The sequence below is a fragment of the Coccinella septempunctata genome, chromosome 4, assembly GCF_907165205.1.
Source record: "Coccinella septempunctata chromosome 4, icCocSept1.1, whole genome shotgun sequence".
Classification (NCBI taxonomy): domain Eukaryota; kingdom Metazoa; phylum Arthropoda; class Insecta; order Coleoptera; family Coccinellidae; genus Coccinella; species Coccinella septempunctata.
In genome coordinates, this window is record NC_058192.1 from 22845203 (window position 1) to 22867431 (window position 22229).

The 22229-nt window shown below is 35.0% G+C and overlaps 1 protein-coding gene across 1 annotated transcript in view; it reads left to right on the plus strand.

Annotated features, from left to right (window-relative positions):
- The window catches only part of LOC123311097 (probable multidrug resistance-associated protein lethal(2)03659), a 37743-nt gene that overhangs the window by 7117 nt on the left and 8397 nt on the right, over nt 1-22229 (plus strand). Inside the window, exons 2-8 of the mRNA XM_044894873.1 lie at nt 8921-9160; nt 11808-12238; nt 13824-13980; nt 17310-18355; nt 19972-20284; nt 20345-20660; nt 20775-20925. Coding sequence (XP_044750808.1) covers nt 8921-9160; nt 11808-12238; nt 13824-13980; nt 17310-18355; nt 19972-20284; nt 20345-20660; nt 20775-20925 — 2654 coding nt within the window. The remainder of the gene's footprint in view (nt 1-8920; nt 9161-11807; nt 12239-13823; nt 13981-17309; nt 18356-19971; nt 20285-20344; nt 20661-20774; nt 20926-22229) is intronic.

Here is a 22229-nt window from a genome sequence, read left to right on the forward strand (position 1 = left end):
CCTGAAATAATTTCTAAAACTCTTCTAGTTCTATACTGAGAGCTTCCAACAGAACTGTTGTCGTCAACCGAAAAGTTGGTTTTTCAAATTTCCTACCTTGTTTTAGCTGATGAAATGGATAGTTTTGTTTTTTCGATTACTCACTTGATTTTTTGTATAACTCACCTATCGCTACTCAGCACACTGAACGAAACTGAAATAAAGGGTGTCCCAAAATTAACGCAAGTTTTGAATTAAATAGAGCTCATCGTGCAAATGGCCTTCACGGCTCTGCATACACATACGCACTTGTTTGTAGAAATTTTCCATCACTATTCTGCATAAATGTGGCTGAGTTTCGTTACTGCAACGTTGAATATCCTTCTTTAACGTAAGCGTGGTTGTGGGCTTCTTGACATAGACCTGTGATTTCAAAAAACCCCATAAAAAAGATCTAAGCTTTCCCCGAGGCTTTCCCTATTTCCGAATTGTTGTTCACGTTGTTCTTTCGTTTAGCGCTCCATTTTTACTAACCTTAAACTGTGATCTGTAGATTTGTTTTTTTTAGAGTTATCAACACTTAAATGCATGAATAGCGGCAAATTTTAATCTTACGCTAATTTTGGGAGACCCTTTATTTGTTGGTTTTTATTATTTTATTTCAAAATGATGTTTGTTGAAAGTCACGAAAGGATTTTTCTCCATTGCGACAGGCGCATTCAGAATTGCAAGTCAAAAATAATTTGAAAATTTTCAAATGGAACATTCTGAAACTCAGCAACAGACGGGAGACACCTTTCTTACAACCAGTATATTTGGTTCAATTATATTTTCAGCACTGTGAGAGACTGTAAAGAGATTACACTGCGTCTATATATCTCTATAATACACTACGCAAAAAAATTAACGCACATTATGGAAATCTCAACTTCATTCTACAACTGAAGGTGTTCTCAATGATAATTATTTTTATCAGAATTATGCATACACATGTTATCCACTTTCAACGATTTTCTTCAATACAGATGTTTTTACCCAGCAGAAATAAAAAAAACATAATATTATCAGATTTTGAATGTATTGGCTCCATTCTAAAATCAGTTGTTCTCGATCAATTCTAGTGATCAATAGTTTTTGTTTCGTTTGATTTTCTACACTCGATCGCTATGCAACGCGAAACACGCAATTTGAGCCAAGAGGAATGTGCCCAAGAGGTAGTTTTGCGAGAAGAAGGGTGGACATACACTAGAATTGCAGAAAGGTTTGGAGTTTCCCATACAAGTGTGTCCAGAATGTTGCAGCCATTCAGGGAGACAGGTATGAATGTCCGAAGACCAGGACAGGGTAGACCATGGGTAACAACTGCCATTCAAGAACGTTACTTGAGAGTTTCTTCGTTGAGACAACGGTTTGCAACCGCTCGCCTCCTTCAAATTCAGCTTGAGCAAACTCATGAGGTGCAAATTAGCACTCAGAGAATATGATTTAAGGCCTCGTGTCGCGGCAAGAGGCCCAGCTCTTACCCCAGCACATCGAAGGGCTTTTGCGAGAGAGCATATCCATTGGGAAGAGGCCGATTGGGAAAGGGTTCTCTTCACAGATGAATCTAGATTCTGCCTCTACATTGTGATCGACGTTCCCTTGTATACAGACGTCCACATGAAAGATATGCTCAGTGCAATTTCCTGAATACTACTGGTTTCGAGGGAGGATCGATTATGGTATGGGGTGGAATATATTTGAGTGCTCGCACAGACCTAGTGGTCGTTGATAATGGAGCTATGAATGCTGATGAGTATATAAGGAACATTCTTGAAGAGCATGTAGTGCCATTTGTTTCATACATTGGTGAAAATTTCATTTTTATGGTCGATAATTCCAGACCCCATAGTGCGCGCATCGTTCAGGAGTACCTTGAAGAGGTTGAAGTCTCTCGAATGGAATGGCCAGCATCTCAATCCGATTGAGCAGGTTTGGACAACCTCAATAGAAGGCTGAGAAGTTCAAAAAATCATCCAGCTACTTTTAATGACTTAGGAATCCAACTCGGAGAAATCTGGGAAGGATTAGATCAGAACATTTTAAGATCACTCATTTTGAGTATGAACCGTCGTTGCGGAGTTGTAATTAACGCAAGGGGTGGAAATACCAAGTATTAAATCACTTATCAGCATTTCAGTACATATTTTGAAAATTGTTCATTTCTCTTCTTTCACATAAGATTCGGTGAAATCCTGAATTTTTCTTCCATTTAATGTGTCTTGTTTCGTTCATAACCTTCCCGAGAACATAAAAAATAAGTTATAAAGTCAATGTCTCGGTCAATGTAGAGTTAACTTTCATTAAAATTGAGATTTTCAGAATGTGCGTTAATTTTTTTGCGTAGTGTAGCTGCACTATCTATTGAGTAATGTTATGTTATTAGTTGTTGAGTATTGGACATTTCAATTTTGTACATGGAAGCCATCTAGAAATTCGTTGCGAAGAAATTATCTGAAACGGATTTCTATGAACAAAACAATACAAAACTGAATTTGCAGAATAGGAGTTATGGTGAATATAAACAAATGAATCTATCATTTATTCGTACCTATTCATTTATATAACTACTTATCGCGCTGCTTTCAATATAATAGCCGAATGCAAATGAAATCAATTCGTTATCTGGCTTTAAAGATAAGCTCGTTTGTTACAAATACAACCTTTACATTCGAGTTCCTCTGAATATTGTTTTTTTTTTGTGATGAATAATATAAGAAGTCATGGTGTATATGTATTGCGAGATGTATTGGGTTACTCTTGTAATTTTTGCTTCAAAGATTGTAATAAACTCCAGGGCCAAACTGATTTTGAAAACACGAATTGAAGAAAAACCGAGAGAAAAACTTTTGCAATTTTCGTTTGTCGAAAAATTTACTTTGAATTATAAGTGAATGTATAAAAATAAAGATAACTCGGTAAAAGTTCTGAAACGGTGGTTTCTAAATTCTGGATTTTGATGGGGGTCTGAACCTTATGATCTGTTGTGCCTTGTGCCCCCCATCGTAGCTGTGTCGTCTACAGCTCGCCGATCAGTTCCTGAGTTCTAATGAACTTTGGGTCCAACACACCCAGCAATCAGTAATCAGTATGTGTTCAAGCAGGTTATCTCCTAGCTCCAGTAAGTTCCACGTCCGAAGCATTTTTGCGTGGGCTAGCAATGACAACTGGAGGATCGGGAGTTTCATCCTCCTATCCACAGAATCTGCAGTTTCTGCTAGACCCATTCTCATTAGGTGCTTCCTGAGGCAACAATGCCTTGTAAGGAATCTAGTAAGGACGTTCAGCATATTCTTGCTAAGATCCAGATGCTCCTTAAAACTCGCAGTGTAATAGATGGTAACGAATGTTTCCTCCAGGATTATTCTCTTCCGTTTTTTTCCTTCCCCTGGAACTCTTTCTTGTAGGTGCATTTTCCTACACCGCAAAAAGCTTCAGGACCAATGAGAGGGTTTATACTACTTTCCTGGCAAGTGTATTGTCCTCTTCATTTCCTTTGATTCCCGAGTGACCGGGAACCACACACCTTGTTATTCCTGCCTAATTCGTTGAGTTACCTTCGGCACTCCCATATCATATTAGAATCGATAGGGACGTGCGAGCTCAGTGCTTTAATCGCAGCCTGACTGGGAGAATTGATCGATATGTCACATTTCTTTCTAGGTTCATTTCAACACACATCTTTCGACTGCAAATATTTCTGCCTGAAAGATAGTGAGCATCTGGTGCCAATCCCGAATACTCCTGCGCCCTCCTCTCAGTGGTTTTTCAATTCCTTTTGAGTATTTGAGGAGTGGGTTCCCTTTTCCAATATTTCTTTCTACCTAGGATCAGTAGCATCGCAGTGAATGTATTCTCGATGATTTTGTCTTGTTTATCGGTACGAATAGAATAGAAGATGAGCCGATGGGAGGTATTTAGGCAGAGAGGCCCAGGCTCCCTGTTTCCCAATTCTCCCATCACCCGTACCATCCATAGGTATTCTTAGGATGACCTTGTGGACTAATCTATCTATCACAAGATAAAGCGATCTGTTCTTACAGGTCCATTGATGCAAACAGAGGCTTACCTTTATATTCTATCGAGGGTTTTTCTCGTACTGTTCTGACTTGCGTTGGCATGCCACACTATTTACTCATTGTGATTTCTGATTGTATCGCATTAAATAACCAAGTTTTACCAGCATCTTTTCTGTACGCCCTCAAGGCCTTTATTGCTTTACTAGCTGCGAAGCTTTAGGCTTTAGACTCAATATCGACAAAACCAAAATCCTGGTAAGTCCGCCAGAAAGCCTTCAAATATATACAGGGTGTGGCGTAATGAATGGATAATATGAAGCCTGCAGGTAGAGGACTCTATGGCGGTTCAGAAAAATATGTTTTACGTTTAGTAAAAGTGCCTTGGTTTTCGAGATATTGGAGATTTTCGAAAATTCAACAAAATCACACCCTTCGCCACTCGTTTTGAAGGCAAGTCTCCAAATGAAGGAATTTTTTCAAACTGTTTTTTGGATAGTATTCCTGGACAGATGATCTATCGAATGTATTTGATTATTTTTGAGGCGAATGAATAGTTCTTCATGAAAAAAAGATCTAACTCAACTTTTCCGTTTTGCTCATTTCTTTTTCATAAGTTCAATCTAGCGCGGTGTAAAAAATAATATGGTTCCCTGAGAGCCAATGCAGGAAAAAACATGCCCGTTTCATTGAGATTCCGAAATGGTATAACTCTCTGTCTTTTCAGCATTTAATACAAAATAAATTCCTATTGCAATCAGTTGACGCCTAGTTTAATGTAAACACTGTTTCTTAAATTTTTAGCAGTTAAAATTAGAAATGCAAGCAAAATGAAGCAATCATCTATAAGAAGGTATAGAGCATGTACTGAAGCTCATGGTGGCCTCTTAGAGCATCTTTTGTGAAATTGAATTCAATGAAACGATACTCATTTTAAAATTGTTGATATGCAATAAAGCTATGATTCATTAGAAAGTGTAGACTGTAGAGCATGTATCAGAACTCAAGGTGGCCAATTTAAACATCATTTGTGAAACTTTATTCACTGAAATGATATTTTAAAATTGTTATTTTTTCTCGTTTTCTTTTATTATGGAATCCCAACGTTGTGAAATCAATATTTTCAAGTTATGAATTAAATTTCAGCATTTTTGTAACAAAGGTAATAGAAATTAATTTTTAGCTTTTTTCTTAATAACGAAAGTGCTAAAATTCACTCCGTTACTTGAAATTCGCTTAAAAACTATTAACTTTATAACTATGAGGCTTAATAATGAAAGAATACGAGGGAAAAATCCAATTTTAAAATATCGTTTAATTGAATCGAGTTTTACAAAACGTGTTCAAAGTGGGCATCAGGAGCTCTACTAGATGCTTTACAACTTCTTATGAATAATTGCTTTATTCTGCTTGCAAGTCTCATTTCAGTTGCTAAAAATTAAAGAAAAAGGCTTACATCAAACTCCGCCTTGACTCATTGTAATATAAATTTATTTTGTATTTAATGCTGGAAATAGAGTGAGTTATATTTATTTCAAAATCTCAGTGAAACAGGCATGTTTCCTCTTGCTTTGGCACTCAGGTAACCATATTATTTTTTACACCACGCTGGGTTGAACTTAGGAAAAAAAAATAAGCAAAACGGAAAATTTGAGTTAGATCTTTTTTTTATGAAAAACTATTCATGAGCCCCAAAAATAATAATCTACATTCGATAGCGCATCTATCCAGGAATACTATCCAAAGAACATTCTTAACAAATTCCTTCATTTGGAGTTTTGCCTGCAAAACGAGTGACGAAGGGTGTGATTCTGTTGAATTTTCGAAAATCTCCAATATCTCGAAAACCGAGGGACTTTTACTGAACATAAATATTTTTCTGAACCGTCATAAGGTCCTCTACCCGCAGGCACCATATTATCCATTCATTACGCCACACCCTGTATATTAGCCTGGAGAATGAAACTCTCAAACAGGTCGAGCAGTTCAAATACTTGGGAAGCTTCATAAATACTAGGGCTAACCTAGACACGGAAATACACAACCGTATCAATTCGGCATCACGGGCATTCTGGAAGCTGAAGGACAGAGTGTTTCAAAAAAGACCGAGATAGCTGGTCCTCCCAACGCTTATTTGCGAAAGCGAAAGCTGGACGCCCTACAGACAACATATTAAACAGCTTGAACAAACGCAACAGCGTCATCTAAGACAAATAATGCACATCAGATGGTTCCACAAAGTTTCGAATGCTTAGAAGTCTTGCAACGCGTGAGTTGTACAACTCACAGACTCAAGTAACGAGGACCCGACTCAGATGGAGCAGCCATATCCTGAGGATGTAAGACACACTACTCCCCAAAATAGCTCTGTATGGCGAATTCACAGAGGGAGCTCGGAAACCAGGAGGCCAGTATGAGCGGTTTAAGGATATACTACATCAATCGCTAAAATCAGTTAATGCCAATCATAACTGGGAACAACTAGCGTTAGACAGGTCACGGTGGAGGTCATTGGTACACAGTTATAATGGGACTCGAGAAAGATACAGCGGCGGCCAGATATGGTGGTGACTATCCATGCCCGGAGTGTGGAAGGATCTGTAGGTCACAGTTGAGTCTCTTCAATCACAGGAGGGCACACAGTCGCAATTAGCCCTAAGAAATTATAAGTCTGTTCGCATCATTTTTCTTTTTTTTGTCTTTTTGTAGATTTATTCCCGGTAACGGGATACAGCAATGAATAAATGAGCTGCGATCTCAATATGCTTATTCCACAGAAGCTTGTGTAGTGATTGGACCTTGAACCCACAAGATGATGGGAGTCACCAAACGTGTCATGCCATTTTTATAATATGTAGCTACATTACTAATTGCTTCATTTTGAAGGTATTGATTTATTATTCATTCAAATACCTTACCTTGTATGAATATTGCCATTAAGTATTTATTCATAAAATATTTTCTTTAGAACTATTGATAGATTTTTTAAACATTTCCATGAGTTGGACGTTTTTTTCTGTAAACTCCAAATACAGAGTGTCTCAATAACTCAACAACGAATCAAAATTTGTGTAAATACTCAGACAGGTCGATTTTTGATGACAGGGGATCTGGGATACAAGGCTTGTTTCTACTAGAAAAGAGAGAGGGTTGCAACCCCATCAGGAATTTGAATAGAGAAAGTGGGTAGTTTTGTAGCACAAATATATGCATGGAATCAAATTTGTATGAACCTGCAGTTTGTGTTCCTATAAGAACATAAACTGCAGGGAGTTGCTAGTAGAAACAAGCTTTGTATCCCAGATCAGATCATGTCCCCCTGTCATCCAAAATCGACCTGTCTGAGTGTTTTCACGAATTCTGATTCGATGTTGAGATCTTGAGTGTGGACACTTTTAAACGAGACACTCTGTCCAAAACAGTTGCTCTTCCTTGTATTCTTAGACGATGTATGAAATTCTTCTAGTTGTAGATTATAGCCACTAGTTCGAATGCGTGTTGACCTGAATGCATTACACAACAATGAATTGGAATTTCTACCTGTCTTCTTCCATGGTATTTTCCGATTCTCCGAATTAACCGTGAAAATTTCCCGTTTTATTTTCAAGTGAAGGTCAGGATATAACCATTATGTTGATTAAAAGTCTGCGAAACGAGTAGATGCACAAGCACAATCGATAAAACCTCAAGTCAATTTACAGGGTGTCACATGAATTCCGTTTGTTAAAATATTTTTGGGAGACATCGAAATTCAGTTTCGCCATTTCGGAGTTAAGCTTTGACTAGAGATGACTACTTGTGTTGTTTTTTTGAGATTCTTGAGACTTCTGGATTCACCGAAAGTGACACAAACTTTCGAAATAATAACCTATCATAATCGTAAATTATATAGGTACTCAATTTTTTTTTATAAAAGAACTCGGTTGGCCATGAAAATTTGACAGTTTCCACGCTGTATAGTACGAAAATGTCAGGTTATGACTCTTTGTCAAAACATTTTTGAGTATGTTGGTATGTTGTTCGTTTTACGTAAAATTCTTAGTGAATGTGAATAATGTGAGTTTACGTCAGAAAATAAATGATTTCGAAAATCTGTGATGAAATTGATTAACGTTTATACAAACTGATTGAAAATATTCCTAATCTAGTCATCTGCATGAAAAAGACAAGAGATCAGTTTTCAAACATATTCATTTTAGCTATAGAAGAAAATCGAATTATTGACACATTCAGACACAAACCTAATATGCAATTGCTTGAGAAGACTTAATGTTGGTTAAAAGTCCAAAAGATAAAATGCATCTCATGCAGTGTAGGGAATGGTTTCCTGTGCATATTATTCCACATTAAACAGCATAATGTGTCAACACTGAAGTGTTCGTTTTTCAAATTTGCCGTTACAGATCATTTTTAAAAATAAATTGGGTGGAGGTGGTGGCACTTGAGGACTTAAGTTCTCAAGTGCCACCTCAAGTGTCACCCTCTTCATTCACTAGCAATCTTGTAGTGGAAACATTCAGCTAAAATAAGTCGCTTAGATTAAGATGAAACATAATATAAATTTATTTACATTGAATATATTTCGATACCGTCTGATATTTCAAAATTTAAATATCAGGGTTACTATTTGAATGAACAGATCCCAATTCCAAATTGTACTGATACTCTCTGCCTTCTCTCTTCTTCAATCATTTTCGGCATTTTTGTTATATCAATTTATTAGCTGTGGCAACGTCCTGTTGATATTAACAACATTTCATGAGTGCCAACCTTACTCCGTCCTAGTAACAAAAACTCAAAAAAGTATTTCATGACTAACCGGGTGCTTTTGTAAAAGTGCAAGGAGCATACGTATCTGAATTGACTCAATGTTTTTATTACTACAGATATATGTTTCCTATATTCAAACGGACTATCAAGAAAGAAATGACAGAGGATGACATTTTCGAGCCACTCGTCGAACACAAATCAGGAAATTTAGGACATCAATTAGAGAAATTATGGAAAGAGGAGTATAGGATACCAAAAAATCAGAAAACAGCATTACACAGGGCCATTTTCCGACTGTTCGGATTCAAATTCATGCTCTATGGCATAATTAAGGGAGTTGAAGAATGTTTTATGGTGTGAGTATAAATATCGAGTCATCAGTTTTTCAATTGAAGATACATTGTAAATTTAAATATGAATTTATTTCTTTGCCCGTGCGAACTTGGTTATTGTACGTTATAATAAAATAAAAGGAGGTATTTGGGTCCAATGTTTGAGTTTAAATTTAAGTAAATTTAAGAGATAGGTACCCTCGTAGGTACTCATCAAAAACTATTTTGAAATTTATGTAATTTTCCATGTGTGAGGTATTAATCACATGATGTTTTTCGAAATACCATTCGAGCTTTTCACACAGGGAATCAATTCGTGATAAATTCTCTTACATAATCTCATAACAATTGGACCCATTGAAACGCTTCCACTGTATGGATAAGTACACTGTTCCAATTGTACTGTTTGATCAGAACAACAGATCACTTAATACTAATTAAACAACTACTTGTTTTGACATGGATCCCATTATTCCGAATCAACAATTTAATGATCACTACCAGACACTCTGTACCTCTTGAAGCGATCATATTATGAAAATCGTTAATATGAGGTGATTGAGTTCAATAATTTCTCTTCGACCACCACTTCGCATCAATAATATCCTATATCCTATCGGATTTCAAGTTAACATCTGTACTCAGTCAATAACCGTGAAAAAGGGAATACTTTTTTATAGTTCCATGTACGAGATAATGGCATGAAGTCGAAGAAAATAAATCATTAATATGACAAGTGGATAAACGAAAAATGCCTCCTTTTCCGTACATATTTGAGCATGAAACGTAACCGAAATGTACTTAATTCTTTTCCCGTACGTTTTTACCTTCTTTCTCGTACTCATTTCAGTTTTGAAAGTGTTACTTACGAAAATAACTGTAAAATCAGTAGGTACCTATTGTCCATATCTTTTCATTATTTGTTTTTTCAACGAAACTTCACGAAACACTGAAATTAAATTTCTATTTGTTCTATAGTCTATAGATATTACTAAGTATAATCATAATTATACAGGATGAACTATTTTAAAAGATCCACTGAAAAACTCCTTAGTTTTTTTTTCCATGAAATGAATTTCTCTGGAGATATGAACAAACAATAAACAAAACACTTCATTTCTTCCCGAATGATTATACAGGGTGTTTCATGAGTCGTCGGCCATAGCTTAATGGTGAATGCAGGTCATCCAGGCCTTTCAGAAATCTTGCTTGTTTTGTATCCTAAGGCTATTAGTGTGTTATGAAGCAAATACACTTACGGATTACATTTTCGAAGAGGGTTTACATCATTTATATTTAAATTCAATATGTAATTTCAAAAGAATTCACAGCTCGAATTTGCATACTTTAAAACACTTTTTACGAACACTCAGTATGTGCTGAGGGTTTAAAATAAAGAAGAAATGAACAGCATTCAAAATAAGTCAGAATCTCGGCAAAGGACAATAAATATTAGCACTGAAGGAATAAAAAAAGGACCGCATTTCGAAAAAATGACATAAAATATGAATTCGTCCGGTTCCTATCCTCTTGTGACAAGTGTGCCATGCAAAGTGAAAATTGAATTCCTTAGAATAAATTATTTAGTTTTTCATGGCGATAACGAAATTTCTGTAAGAGATGTAAAAAATATAGATTTTGGGGCTTGAGTGGAAAATCATGGTATTGTGAGTCTGCCCTGAAAATATTGATATTTTATGAACCGTTTGGAAGAGCTTTCTGAAATGAACAAACCCATAAAATTTGATCGAAATCGGACCTTGCTTTCCAGAGTTATGCCTATCGCCAATATAGGTCAATATTCATGAATCACCCCGTATCTCCGAAACTAATAGCCTTAGGATTCAAAATAAGCAAGTTTTCTGAAAGGCCTAGATGACCTGCATTCACCTTTGGTCTATGGCCAACGACTCATGAAACACCCTGTATATCATTATAGAAAAAGTGGAAAATAAACTCATGAATCGATCATATAGTAAAATTTCTCCAGTAAAACTATTATATTTTAATTTAGTTTTGAAAAGTTTTACATCACAAGAACTTAACATGAAAAGTCTTATTCTGGTCCCCATACGAATTTATTCCTGAGTTTTATGGTTTATGAGAGTAATTTACAAAATTTTTATAACGAAGTAATTATTTTTTCAACAAGTTCCTGTGGGGCTTTTTCCTTCGATTTCAAATCTGAGCTCAGATTTTGGATACTCATTATACAGGTCGAGTATTAGTCTAGAATTCATCATGGAAAAAAGGTATATTCTGGTCCTGCTATTACAATAGTTTCACTGAAATGGCTACTTGTGAAGGTTTTTATTTTAATTCGTATACCAAATTTAAACCGAACCGGCTAATATCTGTGTTCAATATGGCCGATTTAATTTTTTGTTCACATTCACAAATACCTGGTGTGTGTTCTCAAGGTGAGCGAAAATAGGTGAAATGGTTGATATTAAGGTTTCCTATTTTCATTTGATCCTTGAAGCTATTTAACTTAGTATTCGAGCGCTTTCCTGGGGTTCAACGGGTGAAAGAATTCAATATGATTAGCAAAGTAGTTTACTGTTTTTGTTTTACGTCTTTATATTCTTCGTTTGAAAACTCATTGGGGTAGCCATTATTCATATCTCAACAATTTTTTTACTAATTATCTCAATAGGTAATTTTTTTTCAGGGTCTTGTTGCCTATCAGTATAGGAAAAGTTGTGTCATTTTTCCAGAATGGCCAACAATCTATGTCTAGAAATGAAGTTTATATGTACTCGGCATTTATAACCTCCACATTCTTTCTGGATACGATTACAACACACCCCACATTCATGGGACTTTCACATCTTTGTATGAAGATGAGAGTGGCATGCAGTACTCTACTATATAGAAAAGCTCTACGTTTAAGTAGAACTTCTTTATCGAAAACAACTGTTGGTCAAATTATTAATCTTTTGTCCAATGACGTGAGCAAATTTGACGAAGGATTTGTTTTGTTTCATTTTCTTTGGATAGCCCCAATGCAAGCCTGCATTGGGTTGTACTTAATCTATAGAGAAATACAGGTTTCTGCCTTTTTTGGAATGGCATTTCTCTTGGCCTTCATTCCTCTGCAAAGTAAGTATAATTATTCAAATTGAACAATCATTTTGGCGTCACCGGCTTCCGAAAAATTTTATGATATTATCAGCAGCTCCCAAAAATATTCTTTGTCAAGTAGGAATGGAATTTTGAAGGTTGATGGTCTGTATCGCAACTCGGTCCTTAGATTGTAGAAGGTGTCCGAAACTTTTTATTCGTTTAATCTAATGTAAAAATCATCTGAAGGCACTTTTTTGAGTAAAATTCAGTGGCATTATGATTTTTTTTCATCTTTTCGATTTCGAATTATGTAATATTGTTGTAGTTCATCATTCTCGATTAAGACAACACGAATTTAAAAAATGCATAAACTCACCATAATGATCTGAAAATTTCGAATAATAACATTGGGTATTAAACCCGGGAATATACTCAATGATAATAATTAATTATAGACTAAAAATTCAAATTTTCGTATCGAATTTTTCGAGTCGCACAGTAGGATTGATCCGATATCACAAGTTCTTGAACTTGAATTGATGCAATTATTTATCATTCACTAACCCAACTCAGCACGAGTTGATTTATTAATCCGAAAAAATAAACAAAAATAAAATTGACCAAATAAATCAATAAAAAATAAATAAGGAAGGAAATGAGCAAATCAATTCTATTGAAGAAATGAACATCGGTGTTCATAGTTTGGATACCAGATTATTAATCTTTTTCTTCGGTCATTTAGGTTTCGTCGATGAAGAAGTTCTTTCCAAGCGATTAAAAATTTTAATTGAAAATTAGAAACTGTTTTGTTGATCACAAAGACTGTGATTGACGTATTTCGTAGTGCTCAGCTTTCAGAAACGCCTCATATACATCTAGTTGTTGATTTTTTAGTCAACATAGAGTATTTCTGTGCTATCTACTTTAGAAATAGACTGAAAACATTCTGTAGGTCAATGAAAGGAGAATGAATATAGAGAAAGAGAATATATTCCAAATATTTGTAGTCTTCCTTCAATTTCATTTTTTTTAATAGTTGTTTAAGTACTGACCATTTGAACTTTTTAATTTCCTAAATTCAAGGGGGATAACATCTTTTGACATGTTTGGGCGAGAATGTGACACAATCGAAAAATATGAAATTGGAGTTTTTGTCTTATCTCATCCATTTATTGATATACAGTGTGTTCCTGATAAGACAATGAGTTAGCGGTAAGTTGTCGTTTTCGAACAATATTTGTGTGTAACAGTTCTTCATTGCCTTCAAACAAATGGCCTTCGATGAAGGTCCTTCTAATGAATAGAATGAAAATTCTGGAAATCTTCGGAAATAGGTGAAATCCGGAATTTTGAGAGGAGATACTGTTCGGTATAAAAAACACAACTTTTTTTCAATTCGACCGATCATGCTTCTCTTGTCGTAAATAGATAATTTTTGTTATCCTATATTAATCAACACACTGTTGGTCAAATCTCAAATATCCTCTTTAATTTTTTTTTTAAGTCGAAACATGTTAGACTTCGTATAGTGGGGTTACATTCTTTTCCATATTTAGATATATTTGAAAGAATATTGTTATCATTTCGCATGGAGAAACATATTTATTTAATGATTTTTCAGTTTGGGTTGGCAAGAGGACGTCTACTTTGAGATTGAGGACAGCATTGAGAACAGATGAGAGAGTGAGGCTGATGAATGAAATAATAACAGGGATCCAAGTGATAAAAATGTACTGCTGGGAAAAACCGTTCGCCAAATTGATAGAACACGCTAGAAAGTAGGTCATATTTACGTTCTTTCCTTGTTTGAGTATTAGCGAGAAGACTGCTCGAGAGTTAACTGGAATTAATTCTTCTGATTCCTTTTCAGAATACGTTACTTTACACGTTATCTGAAAACGAAAACCAAATTCCTCGAAAACAATTGACCTCAATGAAGTCGAAGTTTAAAATATTCGGAAATCAAAAGTTGAAAACGCAAAATAACTAGGAGTATTTGGACCCTCATGTATATTTTTCAGAACAGATATCTACGCTTAGAAATATTTCGGGAAAAATTTAAACTGTCCTCTGCTTCTAGCTTCAACGATTTTTATACCGGGTGTCCCAGAGCTTTTAGGCCAGCAAATATCTCAGTTACCTGCGGAAAAAAAAAATTGAAAAAAATACTTGTCGTAGGAGACCATACGCTCTTTCATGCAGCATAGCAAAATCCACCCCCTGACAAACAACCCCCGAGAAACCACCCCTAACTTTTGTTTTTCAAATGGCACCCCCATGTTTGTTGTGCTTCAACTTACAGTTTTTTTCATTTCTCATTCAATGATGTATCATGGTAGCTAGAATGGCATGCAGAATTATGGAAAATAAAAATACAAATGAAATACGAATTTATACGCTCAGCTGTATTGTTACTGCAACATTATACTAAAGAAAATGTTTTATAACATAAATTATAATAAACAAAAAGTTCTAACATTTTATTGACTCTTTTTTTTCAACATCCACTTTTTCTTGTCTCTACAATGTGGACTAATTCGATAAGTCCAATTAACAGTACCCAATAACGAATTCAATTTTATCGAGTGACTATCTTTACAACTACATATTATGATATAACATTGATTGAGAATTAAAAAGAGCTGTCAGTTGAAGCCAAACAAACATGGGGGTGCCATTTGAAAAACAAAAGTTAGGGGTGGTTTCTCGGGGGTTGTTTGTCAGGGGGTGGATTTTGCTATGCTGCATGAAAGAGCGTATGGTCTCCTACGACAAGTATTTTTTTCAATTTTTTTTTCCGCAGGTAACTGAGATATCTGCTGGCCTAAAAGCTCTGGGACACCCGGTATATGCTGGTCCAGATCTTAGCCAAGAAACTTTAACCACGCATTCTACGTCAAAAATATGCCCTACTTTGTCATATGTCGAGAACTGCTTCCTCTTCGAGGTACAGGCTGTTAAAATTATAGAAGTAAGAAATCGAAATTTAGTTGCTACTGTCGGCTCAGTGTGAATTATGTGTTCAGTAAGATGATTCATATTTCGAATATCTTCTGTAAATTCGAATTTTAGTGTGGCTGTTAACGCTTATTTTCTTTCAATACACGTTTCGTTTACAAAGATAGGCTTACTTTTATATTATTATTATGTATCATATCATTACTCGGAAATGGTGAAGCGTAAGTCAAAAAGTCAAGAGACCGAATTTGCTTAAAATAAATTAAGAATTTCAAGAGTAATTTTTAGTGTTGAAAAAACATGGCGTATCATTTTTTTTTTGTGTAAATATTCATTCTCGATGCAGTACATACGCCACTGGTAGAATTTAAAAATTTATTTTATGCGAAAAGTGCTCCTTGATGATTAAGACCTATGTTCCAAATTTTATAGACATATTTTAAACAGTGTAAGAGTTATTAGTAAAAAACATTTTTTTCTATATTTTTAACACCCTGTATCTCGGAGAGGAAGCATTTCTCGACATATGTTTATAGTCAAACTAGGGCTCATTTTTGACGTAGAATATGTGGTTGAAATTTCTTGGTTAGGATCTGGACCATCCTGTGTATGGAGCAGTAGGTATACATGGTCGATTTGAAATGGTTATGGCACATAACTTTGGCAGCCAGCTACTGAACATTTTCCATAAATTGTTTCCTAGTAAAGTAAGCAATTTGGAAGAAATGTTCAATGCTTCACAAATTCGGAATTCACCGGGAACTTTAGAGGACTGAAAGAAGTATTTTAAATTAAAAGTTAATTCAAAATTAGTCGAGATTTTTCAGTAATCATGAAGTAAGACAACAGTTCATATGCATGAACTTGTACTCTGATTTAAATCATATGCATAGAGTGCGAGTGCCTAACTCAGAATAATTTCAGTCAAGCAAAGATGCTCAGACAGGTCGATTAATATTTCGAACTGAGCTCTTCCTGTTGTAAGAAAAGGTTAGACATCAGACATCGTGTCTCAAATTTGAGATATGACATCATCGATAATTTTGTCAATCGTAACTTTTTCATGACTATTCTCAAACGATACGTATGAGATATCAAATTCTTAATTTCTTGTAGTAAAAAGATATTCAACAAACATCAACTAATTCTGAAATGAAGGAATCTGCTTCAACTGAATGAAACAGTTCAGGCAATTTGAAAGTCAAACAAAAAAGTTCAATGTAAATAAGTAAGGGTAGTGGCATAGCCCTCTTAACACAGTGTGTTTAAGAGGGCTGTGGTAGTGGCATCCTTTAGAGTTAAGATTAAGCTGTTTTTGTGAGAAACAACGTTTGCAGAAAAATCGGACAAAATCATTAACATAACAATAATTATTACCTTCCAAAGTTTTCAATAAGTTTTATGTTCACTTTTTGTTAAATATAACTGTATTTAACTGGCTGGAAGACTGCGGTCGATGGCCGCTTGATTGTAAATCAATAAATTTAACTTCTCTCTTTCTCTCGGACAAAATGCCTTCAAACGAAACCCACAGGATTGAAATTTCAATGATGTTTAGTTTCGGAGATAGGACAAGAACAAATGAAATTGTTCATTCGTTCAGAGATAAGTGATTTTCCCCCTATATTTACCTAAATATTGTCGTTAATCTCCGCTCGATACTTTGCTACTCTCCCTACTTATTTTTAATAAGGTAACCCTAGTTTGAAAAAAAAATTAACAACCTCTTTACATTCCATTTTCAAACTGCCTAAATTATTTCATAGGGTCGAAGTCGAAACAGATGTCATTTTTTTGTATCTCTTTAACGACAAAGAATAAGAATTCGATATTTGGCAGGCATGTGTAACTAGATATACCGCTTTAGAATAATCATCACGTCATCAGAAAATAGGATTGTTTATCAATAAAAGGAATCGATAGCACCATATCTCAAATTTGGAACATATTTGTAACACGTCAATAAAATCATCAAGAAATGGTTTTGATCATGGTCTGAATCTGCCTTCCTGCTGTGCCCTTAGTTAGATTTAGATTCAGATCATAACTCTTGTTGATGATTATGTCGTCGAAATTAATTCAGATCTCATTCCTTGATTTCCTGTTTTCATCATGTCAAACATGAATAACGAAAAAAATTTTTTTTTAGGAGGGAAATGAAGCCCATAAGAGCTCACCAATACTTAATTGGCCTTATATACGCCTTCGAAATGTTCATTACGAGAACATCAATATTCATAAGTGTCCTTAGTTTTGTACTCCTAGGAAATTTCGTAAGTGCAGAAAAGGTTTTTGCTATAACTGGTATATACAACGTAATCAGGCCTCTCATCACAACCCTATTTTCGATCAGTATATCGACAATAGCAGAAGTTAATGTATCGATTACAAGAATAAATAATTTCCTTTGTCATGATGAATTTATCAAGGAAGTTTCTACAGATGAGATTCAAATTTCTGATAAAAATGAGTACGAAAAAAATAATAAGAATGATAACTCCTTAGACCTGACGATCATACCGACAAATGGAGATTTGAAAGATCTGAAAAAAATAAATGATGGTTATAAAAAGCCGGGAATAATACTCGATGATGTGAGCGCTGTTTGGTTAGCTGATGCTGAGGATTATGATCTCGAAAATTTGAATCTCAGGATCACTTCGAATGAACTGGTAGCTGTAATTGGACCCGTAGGTAGCGGCAAAAGTAGCCTTATACATTTGTTTCTCAAGGAGCTGACTATTAAAAAAGGAAATATGGAGTTGAATGGTAGAATCTCATATGCCTCACAAGAACCATGGTTATTTTCCGGTACCATCAGACAAAATATTCTTTTCGGTGAAAAATATGACAAAGATCTTTATGATGCTGTTGTGAAAGTTTGTGCCCTTGAACATGACTTTGAATTGTTTCCTTTCGGAGACAAAACTTTTGTTGGCGAAAGGGGGAAAATTTTGAGTGGGGGGCAAAAAGCGAGGATCAATTTGGCTAGGTGCGTCTACAAAAAAGCTGACATTTATCTTCTGGATGATCCCTTATCCGCCGTCGATGTTAATGTTGGAAAACATTTATATTTTCGATGTATCAACCAATACCTCAGCGATAAGATTTGTATTTTGATTACACATCAGTTGCAATACATCCATACTGCTGACAAAATTCTCATAATGGAGGATGGAAAGGTTCAACAGGCTGGTGAGTGATCTGCGTTTTTCACAAAATTTACGAAAATTCATAGCGTACCTAAATTTCTTATAATATACAATATTACCTACTTGAGTAAGAAGTAACTCATAAAATTCATATCTCCGTTATTGAATATATTTTAAAAAATCCTCGAACAGGTCAATTTTAATTTTTATTGCAAAACTTCTCATTATAATTGGTGAGTTTGTCATATATTCTCCGAGGGGTGAGGGGTGCTTTGGTTTTTTTAAATGGCAACCTAACTCTATGCTAGATATTCAGTTGCTGAGGATGAATGAATTTTTTTTATATTCTTTATTTCAACTCAGTTATTAAGGTATGGCATTTTTACGAAAAAAATTTTGGACACAATTTCTTGACTCCTAATCGGAGATGAACTTTCAGATCATAAGCATGTGTCAAAAATCTAGTGTACCGAAAAAAAGTAGAAATATTATTGCTATGAACTTAAAACAAAAAAGGGCTCAGATAAGAGACTTTAGAACTCAAGAGATACCTATCTACTGAAAAATATTCCGTATCTTCGCTCATTGGGACTCACAAACCTGTTTTCGAGACAAAGTTATGTTCAAACTGCATCAATAATTTTTATGTTCCACTATATGGGCTATACAGGGTGTTTCCAAAGATGAGGCTTTTTTTGACAGAAGGTAGAAGTGATCAAAATAAGTCATTTACCAAAAATTGTCTATCTGAAATATCCAAGATGACTGAGCTACAACCCCTAGAAGTTCGACAAAATTTAATTAAATTTCAAGTACAGAACACCTTTAATATATGAAAGGTAACTTCGACATCGAAAAAACGAAACAAAACATAAACATATGGCTAGACAATGAATGGTTTATTACTTGCGAGTCTATCTGATTAGTTGCATCAGGTCACTAAAAACTTGTTGTATCGTGCGATTTAGCGTGAAGAAATTGAGACAGTCTATTGAGTGCAATTATTGTCACCCTATTTCATACCAGTTTTACTACAATTGTTGGAGGGTTCGAACAAGAAGAAGATTGTGATGTCCTAATAGTACCTAGGTAACTAATATTCTATTTTATCACACTTGATGATATTTCTGTGTTGGTATCGGATTGAGCTATTTCATAAAATCGTTAGTTACCAAATAATGAGAAAAATTGGGCAATCCTAAGTTTTCATTCCCACGTTAAAATCAATGAGAAAATATTCAGAACGAAACCATATGGTTTAGTCACTCAACACGAGATGAGTTTGCTTTACGATAAATCAGATAACAAATGATCTAGGGTCGTATTATAGGATCTATTTCAGTGATTATTTTAAATATTTCTTAACTTTGACATTTTGAAAGTTTGGTATGAATGATTGTTGATAAAATGCTGTACTTTGACTAGTTCTACCTTCTGTTAAAAAAAACTTAATAAATATACAAATGCCTAATGACTTGCGTCTTTCTGCCATTATATTAAAATTTCATTTTTATGTACTTTGTTTTTTCTTGAAAAAGAGTTAAACATACTGTTTGGAGAAAAAAATTACGATCACTTCTCGAGTGCGAATAAATCTTGTGCCTTGTACTATATTTTATACTTATAATAGCATTCGCCCTTGAATGATTTATGTATTAGGTACCTATGAAGAACTCCAAACGAAAGGTCTCGATTTCGCGAAACTCCTTCAAAAATCTGATGAGAAAGAGACGGAAAAAGATAAGAAGAGGGTAAGAAGCAGACAACAATCTGTAATCAGCAATTTAGAAGCAGAAGAAAATAAAGATCAATTTCAAGACGAAGAAGAAATGGGACATGGAAAAATTAAGTTGAAAACTTATTACGAATACGCCAGATCTGGAGGAAATCCAATAATCATATTATTTTTATTGTCGACCTTTATTATTGGTTATACTGTCACATTTGGAGGAGATTATTTCATCACTTACTGGTGAGTAATATTTGTTTTTTCTTTCTGGATCAATTCTACTGAAAAATGTAATAATTTCAGGGTGAATTTGGAGCAAGAATTTGCTACATCGAATAGCAACAGTACAGAGCTACCTTTCTCCCGAGATAATATTATTTATTCATATTCTGGAATCACACTTGGCACAATAATTTTCGCTATTGGACAAACTATGTTTTTCATGGCATTCTTAACTAAAGCAGCAACAAATTTACATAATAAAACATTCGATAGAGTTATAAGAGCCACTATGCAATTCTTCAATTCTAATCCTTCAGGAAGGATATTGAACAGATTTTCAGAAGATATTGGAATTGTAGATGATTACATTCCCCATATAATATTTGACGTACTGTCTGTGAGTATCATCATGAAAGAGCTTTCGCTAAAATATTTCTGTTATCTGTCTGATAGTTTTTAAAGATTATCACTTCGAAAGAGGAAATTTGCAGTGTTTTTGTTTGTGTTTCAGATCGCTCTTCTGTCAATTTCCGTTATAATTTTGGCATCGCTCGTGAAGTGGGTGATGTTTCCAGCATCCCTCGTTCTGGGAATAATATTCATCGGCTTTCGATCTGTTTACATCGTTACAAGCAGAAACGTTAAACGAATTGTTGCAGTCAGTAAGTATATACATTCGTCTATTTTTTTTCTCAAGACTTTTCGTGGAGACTCAGTGAGAAAACATGAGAGAATGTCAAATCCTAACGTGCGTCATCTTGAAGGATAATGATCTGTGTCAAAACTTAGCTTGTACCATTGAGTATTAATACTCAATGCTTGTACCAAGAAGATATAGAAAGTACTTGGCGTTACTCAGATGTTGCCACACGCTAGGTCGCATTGAAGCAACTTCAATAAAATTAGCTGGTGCCGTGCAATGAATCTAAATAATTTAATTGTCATCCACTAACTTGACTACCTCGTGAAAGTATCTTCTAGACTTCCAGTGACTTAGTCATTAGACAAACAAAGGTTTCGCACAAGAGTTGAGTCCTAAAATTATGTTCTTTATAACATTACTGATTGTCTTTATATACGTCACTGAAAACGAACCCATTTCGGTCAACTGGGCTTGGCCTTACCACCTTCTTCGTCATCACACTTCCAACAGCCCCTGAACTGAATTGCGCCTGCTTCCTATATCTTCTTGGCATCACATTATTCGCAGATTGAGAATATGTGAACATCTCAATGACATTAATTACTAGAGCAATTTGCTATATTTCAAATGTCAAGAAAAATTCCTAGCAAACTCTACCAAAATCCATAACACAAACTCAATGAATGTAATCATCTTGTATGATTTTCACAATTTTTTCGATATCAGCGATAACTGCAGGATTTATTTATTCAATTAATCAAATAATATCGTATTTGCCAAGTATTGCGTTTTTTTGTTGATACAGACGATAATTTTTTTCTCTCGTAACGATTAACCCACATATTTTTGGGCATCATGAAAGTTCATTAATATTTCCTCATAAATATACTTCTCAATTTGATGCGAATGTAAATAGGCGGAGTATGTGATGCCAGCACGATTATGTGATACCGGACGATGGAGTTACTCCGTATTTGTCGGTATCTTCGAAGAAACCGCGAAAAAATTGTGCTTTTTTCAAATTTCGGCGATTATCACCCTGAAGGACTAGTTTTCAAAAAAACTTCTTCAGGACTTAATTTGCTACTATGTGATACCAGAACTGTCTCTGCACACCCAATAGTTTTCCAGATAAAGGCCCGCTTGCACCGCTTACCCATAAGTCCCTCTTTGCTAGGATCCACGTTACCGCTTAATATAAGGGGAAGTAGCACATACGATTCGAGATCAAGACGATCGACATTGTTTGCTTTACGGATGATACCCCTAGTACGAAAATGTGTCGCATCTTCGAGCAATAGCCTGAGTTACGTACTGGGTCTG